The sequence below is a fragment of the Trichosurus vulpecula genome, chromosome 2 (genome assembly GCF_011100635.1).
Source record: "Trichosurus vulpecula isolate mTriVul1 chromosome 2, mTriVul1.pri, whole genome shotgun sequence".
In the NCBI taxonomy this organism is placed as follows: Eukaryota; Metazoa; Chordata; class Mammalia; order Diprotodontia; family Phalangeridae; genus Trichosurus; species Trichosurus vulpecula.
Window position 1 is genome coordinate 78,270,568 of NC_050574.1, and position 7,695 is coordinate 78,278,262.

Below are 7,695 nucleotides of genomic sequence, written 5' to 3' on the forward strand. Positions count from 1 at the left end.
AGATCATAGTTACCCAATCACTGGGATGTATGTGTGCAAAGCTTGAGACAGATACATCCGGGGGCTAACTCATCACACAGGAACTCAGGACTAATGCTTTTGGGAAGCCTCTGATGACAGAACTTAATGATTTGGGTCAGGGAAGAGCACCAGTTTTGTTTGGAAAACCACTGAGTGGGTGTTGAAGGCAATAGTGGGAAATCCCACTGGGGTTGTCCCAAGGAATCATAGCGGCAGCTTTGCGGTTGGGCTAGCAGCCTAGTCCATGAAGTACAGGTTTCAGGGAGAAGGGCTACTTACTGGGGAGATTGTGTTATTGTCTATAGTGAGATGAGGACCATTTTAGAGCTAGAACCCAGGAAGCAATTAATTTCTTTTGGGCTCATTCTTTATTTCCAGAAACACCTGGGCTCAAAATGTCCCCTTTCCTACATTCTGGCTGTATGACCCTGGGCAAGTCACCTACCTGAGCAGTGGGTCAGTGCTCTAGGTAACTCTAAGATTATAAATTGCTGAGAATGTGCTGACACACATTGGTAGAGGGAGTTTTCTCACAAGAGTTCCCTATGTCAGTGAAATCATAGGTTCAGTCTTTAATCCCATCCTTTTAAAGTTTCTTTCAAAAAACCACTGTTTCAGATGAGATAAAGGGAAAGAAGATGTCCAGGCTTGGCTTATAAAAGCAGCAAAGGTCCCACTCTCCTACTCCCCTCTCCAGTCCTATAATCCTGTAGTGTGGCCCATTCAAGAGCCAGAAGGTTCAGAAGGGGTCTGGGCTGGCACAGCCGTGAGGAATCTGTGTATGTTTGTGTGCACATTTGTTTATAATTCATAGTCTGGTTTGGAGAAGGGACAAGTGGGAATAGGAGAGACCTATTGGTAGGCAGCTGAGAGGTAGTCAGGGCCTGGACTAAAGTGGTGGCAAGAGTGGAGAAGAGGTGAGTAAGGGACAGTGATGACAATTCAAAGAACATTTTCTTTCAAGTTAGAGGCCCTGGGCTCAAAACCTGATTGCTTATTAGCCTTTGGGGGGACATTGAATAGATCATTTAATTCCCTCCTTTGTAAAATGCATAGCATTGGACTAGACAGACAGACAGACACACACACACACACAGCTTGTAGCTTTATATCTATGATCCTATGACTAAGGTGCATTGAGAGTAGAATCAATAGAAGTTGGTAACTGATTCCTATGCGTGTGTGTGTGTGGGGGCGGGTATCAAGATATATTGGGGAGTCATCTGAAAGAAAGGGTTGAGGCCATGGGAATGGATGAGATCATCAAAGGAGAGAGAAGAGCTATTAGGACAAAGCCTTGAGGAAGGTAACCCTACCCCTAGGGTAACCAGGTGGAAAGAGGAAGGAGACAGTGAAGGATGTCCTCCCTCCCTCTCCCTACCCCCCACCTCCCCTCCCCATATTGCCTCCCTTCTTCCTACACTAATAAGATGAAGTCACACAGGCTGCAACTCATGTTCAAGTTCCATTTATTTTAGAAGAACAAAAAACTGAACTTTAGTGGGGAAAATGTCCAATCCCACTTTTCCCAGCCCTGGCTTAGCTCCTTCTCTCCAGGGTGGAGTGAGGACATAACTAAGCCCACCCTAAGTGAGAACACAGACAAGGTAGTCACAGCTTTTGACTAGGGCCCAGTGGCTCCAATATGTGTATGTGGGTGAGGGGCTCCCTTTGGTGGAGGCCAATATAGAATAAACCAACCTCTCTTCTTCCAAGGGCATTTTTAAACTTGAGTCCAGGGTGGACACCTGGGAGCTTATTCACCAAGGCTTAGGGGACCCAGAGAGGGACGTGACTTGGGAGTCCTGCTCCCTTAGACTTTTACATCAAGAACCCTCAATCCTGAAGGGATACAATACTCTCCCTCACCCCTTTCCCCCATGACAGCATGGGATTGACAAGAGTCCCATTCCCCAACCCCCTTCCCCGCCCAATACCTACAGGCTGGACAGAATGAAACAAGATGGGGGTGAGGTGGAGAGAAAAGACATGATCTGGGATGTCTGACCCATTGGACTTCCACAACTGGATCTATATAGACAGTACTGTCAACACTGTTGGCCTTTCCAGGATAGGATAAAGTTCAATTGGTCCCAGGAATAATCATTGAACCATGATCTGAGATCACCTACTACTCAGCTAGTGGCCTCTTTGGTGTCTGGGGAGGCCAGAGGCCCAAAAGTAGCCAGGCTCTGCAGTCCACAGGAATACCAGCCCCCATATTCCCGGCTAGATCACTCCGTCTATAGTGGGGGGATTCACTCACATGCCATTTGGGAGGGAGGCACTTTCAAAACAAGAGGCTGAGAAACATCTCCCTACCACTCTTCCCTGAAAAGTAAAGTTCTGCTTAGAGTTTGCAGTGGTGTGGGGGTTAAGACTCAGGCCACCTACACATACTGTTTCTTGGAAGCTGAGCTACTAGGGCGACTCGAGGGGTTGTCCCCAGTCTGGGGAGACTGGGCCAGGTAGGAGCCCTCAGAGGGAGTCAGCAAGGGCCCTGGCCCAGGTAGCATACTCCGCTTCTGGGGGGCCAGGCTCTCTTCTGTATTCAGGTTGGCCCAGTTCTGTTCACTAGACAGCTTGTTGTAGGAGGGACACGGAGGTGATGTGGGTGTCTCATTCATGGGGAGGTAGAAGAACATCCGATCTGAATAGGGGTCCCCAGAACTGCCAACACCAGCCCCATCCCCCAGTGCAGCAGAGTAGGCCTTTGGCCGAGCCCTGGCCTGCCTGGCCCTCAGCTTGTGCCCCATACACCGGAAGCAGAGATGTGCCAGCTCCAGCAGGTTGAGTACTAGGGAGATCAACCCCACGACCAGCATGAAAATGATGAAGATAGTCTTTTCCGTGGGGCGAGACACGAAGCAGTCCACAAGGTGTGGACAGGGGAGGCGTCGGCATACGTACACAGGTGGCATCATCCAACCATACAGGCGCCACTGCCCGTAGAGGAAGCCGGCCTCCAGCAGGCTCTTACAGACCACACTGGCCACATAGGTGCCCATCAGCGCGCCCCGGATGCGCAGGTGTCCATCTTCAGCTACAGAGATCTTTGCCATCTGCCGCTCCACAGTGGCCAGTGCCTGCTCCACTTGAGGGTCCTTGGTCTGTAGAGCCCGCAGCTCACTCTCTTTCTGCCGCAGCCGCTCTTCTCGCCGGGACAAGTAGATGATGTGACCCAGGTAGACCAGTGTGGGTGTGCTGACAAAGAGAAACTGCAGGACCCAGTAGCGAATGTGGGAGATGGGGAAAGCCTGATCATAGCACACATTGGTGCAGCCTGGTTGAGCCGTATTACACTCAAAGTCTGACTGCTCATCTCCCCAGACAGACTCACCCGCGAGTCCCAAAATGAGGATCCGGAAGATGAACAGCACCGTCAGCCAGATCTTGCCTACCACAGTGGAGTGCTCCTGGACTTGGTCTAGCAGCTTCTCCAGGAAGCCCCAGTCACCCATTGCGACACGGCCTTTCTGTGTGAGGAGGAGGAGGAGAGAGAGAGAAAGTTGGAGAAGGGATGGGGATCTTCCAAGCTCCTCTTCTACCCACCAGAGCCAGGAGGTCAGGGGAAGAAGCTGTGTAACCAGGATTCAGCCAGATCTGGGATGGGGGTCAGAGGATGAGTTGCCCCTTCTAGAGATTCTGGGGCTCTTCACCCCTGTCTTTTTAAGTGTTGGTGGGCCAGAGGGTAAGCCTCTTTTATAGCAAGCTGATCCCCACTTGTTCTTAACTTTCCTAGGGTCAGGGGGGTTTTGTGTGCATGGGGGAAAGAAATGGAGAAGCCACCTGGTTAGGGGGCACACCCCTGTCAGTCAGCTCAAAGCAGGGAAGGGGGGAAGGAAGAGTGGGTATAAGAGCCCCTTTCCCACAGAAGGGAAGCAGGGCTGAAGTTTAGTGACCAGGTAACTGGTTACTTTTCTTTCCCGCAATTCTTAAAGCAGCTGTTTCTCATCTCCTTCACCCAGGGGCTCCCCTTAACTACTCAATCAAGGGGAGCCATCCTCAGGAAGCTCACGCCTGAACAGAGGGTCCAGGGGCTCAGGTCCCTGTACTTCCCCAGAGAAAGGACCCATGTTAATTGGGCCCACCTCTCCAGAATCTTTCTGTGTCGGCTCAGCTCTGGTAGATTGGGAGAAAACAAAGGGAGTTTCCTAATCAGAATTTCCACCATCTGTAATTACACTGGCTTTGCTTTCCTCTACTCCAGGGTAGGTAGGGTGGGGCAACAGCACCTAGCCCAGTTTTGTTGAAAACTGACTCTTTCCTCACATTATCTTGGGATCGGTGTCAAGGGGAGTGTATTCTATGCTAAAAATGGAAGTAGTGGTACCACCTCTGAGCAACCACACAACTCAGATCAGGACGCTTAGGTTGCTAGAACTCTCATCAGACCTGATACCCCAGAGCTGAAACCTTTTCCTCTCCAGAGAGCTGAGTTTTTCAAATCTCCTTTTGAGAGTGTGGGACTCCCCTAGGAGAAGCTGGGGAATCTCTTAACAACTCAGAGAGGGAAGGAAGTTACAGAGGTCAATCCTAATTCTCGGGCTGTTGTCCTCCTTAGAGGTGAGCCAGGAGCCCCAGGCTGTCATCTCTGGTGGCACCCACCCACTCCATCCCTTTCATTATCCAGGTGCAGCCAAGAGCAAGGACAGCAAACAGAGGTCCAGGGAACGGGACAAGAAATGTTAGCAGGTCCTACCTTGAGGGTTGAGGGGCAGGTGAAGAGGAGTCGAAGGCCAAGGACCCCAGATATACTTAGGGGAGGATTCTACCCCCCAGCCTTCCCTCCTAGAGGCTTAGCACAGAACTGGCTTGGATCGACTCGGAACTCTGCCCCAGGCTCAGTCTCTGCTCTCTGCCGTGGTGCGGTTCCAGCCCCTCACCTGACTCAGCTGTGCTAGAGGCTGTGGGAAAGGCGCGACATGTGGGGAAGGAAGCAAGAAGTCCCGGAGAGGTGGCCCCAGTGGCCCCTCCAAGGGAGTCCGAGGCCGAGCCCTGCAGGACAGAGCTGGCAGCTGTCCGGAGCTTAATAATAGCGGGGAAGGCGGGGAGAAGGAAATGGGGGCGGGGGCCAGGGGCCCGATAGGCTGAACTCTTTAAAGAGATAGGGGCGTGTGTGTGTGTGTGGGGGGGGTGATGGAGAGGATCCATGAGGATCCATGGTGATGAGGTGAGGGTAGAGAGGATCCATGGTGATGGGGTGAGGGTAGTGGGAAGGAAGGGGATAGAGACTGTAGGAGGTAGAGGGGATAGAGGTTCCAGTGACACTTCTGGATCAGGGAAGGTCCCTCTGACTCAGTCTCAAATCCCACTTTTTGAGCTTCATTTCTATTGTTGAACTCAAAGGAGCTTACTTTTCTCCTATTTGACTTGCAGATAGCTCTGAGAGGAAACTCCTCAGGCAGCTTTCTTAGTCCTAGATCCTCTCCTAGTTTGTAGATGACTCCCCTTGATAGTTTTAAAAGGGAGCTGGGTTGGGAAGTTTTGGGATACCTATAAGGAAGAGAATAGATAGATCCAGGTAACTCCTGGTCCCACTTCCTAGATAGACAACCTATAAATATTCACTCTTTCTTCCTTCCTTCCCACCTCCCTTCTTCTCCTCTTCTTCCTTCTTCTCTTCTCTTCTCTTCTCTTCTCTTCTCTTCTCTTCTCTTCTCTTCTCTTCTCTTCTCTTCTCTTCTCTTCTCTTCTCTTCCCTTCTCTCCTATTCTCATTCTGTCTCTCTCCCTCTCTCTCTCCCCTCCAAGGCAGCAGAAGCTGAGGGTCATTGCGTCCTGTCAAGAACATTGAAAAAGCCCCGAGAAGCTACAGATACCTAACCTAGGTCCCCTGCCTTCCATGAAGATGCCCTTGGTAAACTGGTAGTGTTGTTACAGATGAAAGACTCAGGAGACCTGGGGTCAGTCACTCAGTCAGCAAGCATTTATTAAGTACCTACTATGTGCCAGGGACTGTGTGAAGTTCTGGAGGTTCAAAGAAAAGTGCAAGACAGTCCCTCCTCTCAAGGAGCTTAGTCTAGTCCTGGTTTAGCCACTAACTGGCTATGTCACCTTGGAAAAGTCAGTTTCCTTCTCCATGCCTCAGTTTCCTCATCTGTAAAGTGAGGCGGCTGGTCTAAGAGGCCTCTAAGGTCTCTTTTATAACTGACCCTTTCTGGTTCAACTCAGTTTAGTTTAATAAGCATTAATTAAGCCTCATACTATGTATAAGACAAAAATTAATACAGCGGCCTCCTTCAGGGAGCGTACTTCTCAGGATTTGAAGGCGTAACACATACCCAGACGAGTAAATACAGAGCAATTTCAGGAGGAGAGAGCATTAATAATTGGCAGGATCAGGAAGGGTTTCTTGTAGGAGATGGCTCCTGAATTGAGACTTGAAGGAAGCAAAAACTTCAGAGACGGGCGTGAGGAGGGAGTACATTCTAGGCATAGGGGATAGCTCATGCAAAAGCCCAGAGATGGGAGATAGAAGACCGAGTTCTGGTGGATTAAGCAGGTTTGGCTGACTTGGGTGCAGAGGGGTGAAATGGGAAAGTAAGACAGGAAATAGAAGTTGGATCCAGATTGTGGAGGGCTTTAAATGCCAGCCTTAGGAGTTTCTATTTTTAGCCCAGAAACAAGAGGGAGCCTTGAGGTAGGGTGGAGAGCAGGGGTGGTCAGAACCTCTCTAGGAAAAGAGGCTTGAGGACTCTTCCCTGACCTTGGCGGAGGCCTAAGTGGAGGCACCTACTTTAGTGACCCCTGGGGGCCTGAGAACAGTGGCAGGCAGTTTCTCAGCTTCACAGCCTTCCCTCCTCCCCTATGACCCCTTCCTCCTTGTCCCTCCCTGGGGACTCTCAGAGAGCCTATCTGCTTCTTACTCAGGGTCAATGAGGGGATGACGTTTGTCCTCACCCTGATGCTCTCCCTGGGGATGCTGGTGGGAGAGCAGGGATGGGAGGAGGGTGGGAAACCAGTTTGGGAGGTGAGCTGTGAATGCCTGACAGACAGAGAATCACAGAATTTCAAATGTATCCTAGGACACATAGATATCTAGTTCAACTCCTGACCAAAATGAAGCCCCACTTTAGCATGTTCAACAAGTGGTTTCAAGTTTATTTCTGGAATCCAAAATGGATTTTTACTTCAGGGCCTTAGCTCTAGAGCCAGAAGGCTCCTTAGAATTTGGAATTCAAAACTTTTTAAAAAAATTTATTTTATATTTTTAGTTTGCAGCATTGTGGGGAGCCAGCTATATCCTGTTTAGGCCTCTTAGACCTCTGCAAGGCAGGGTCAATTGAAAATGGGCCTATACATGGCAAGGCCAGTTTTAGGATAAGAAGACTTGGCAAAGAAAATCTGCCTTTGTAGCTGATTACGCACATGGGTGATGACAGAAAAGTTTCAGTCTGGTTATCTATATGCTAGAGAACATAAATGTTTCAATTTGGTTCACCTTGAGTAAAAATAGTGTCTCACTCCTAGGAACAAGGAGATAAAAAACATAATCAATGCTTTATTGTACTTTCCTTTGAAGTCAGGATGACTCAGTAATTAACCTGTATAAAATGCTGTCAGTAACTCCATTAAAATCAGTCTATAGCTTGACTATATGACTCGCCTAGCCCCATGTCTTTGTCTTTTTGTGTCAATTACTTCATCATATGTTCATGCCACTGTGGGCGCA

The 7,695-nt window shown here is 49.6% G+C and overlaps 1 protein-coding gene across 1 annotated transcript; it reads right to left on the minus strand.

Annotated features, from left to right (window-relative positions):
• Window positions 1-1,473: 1,473 nt before the first annotated feature.
• GJA4 (gap junction protein alpha 4) lies at window positions 1,474-5,028 on the minus strand. Its single transcript, XM_036747863.1, has 2 exons — window positions 4,724-5,028; window positions 1,474-3,497 (listed from the first exon to the last, which is right to left on the minus strand). Exon 2 carries the CDS (start codon window positions 3,480-3,482, stop codon window positions 2,412-2,414), a length of 1,071 nt encoding a protein of 356 aa, XP_036603758.1. The 5' UTR covers window positions 3,483-3,497; window positions 4,724-5,028; the 3' UTR covers window positions 1,474-2,411.
• Window positions 5,029-7,695: the final 2,667 nt, after the last annotated feature.

Excerpts from the sequence above, each read along its gene's own strand:
- GJA4 (XM_036747863.1), bottom strand. The coding sequence starts at position 3,482 with ATGGGTGACTGGGGCTTCCTGGAGAAGCTGCTAGACCAAGTCCAGGAG.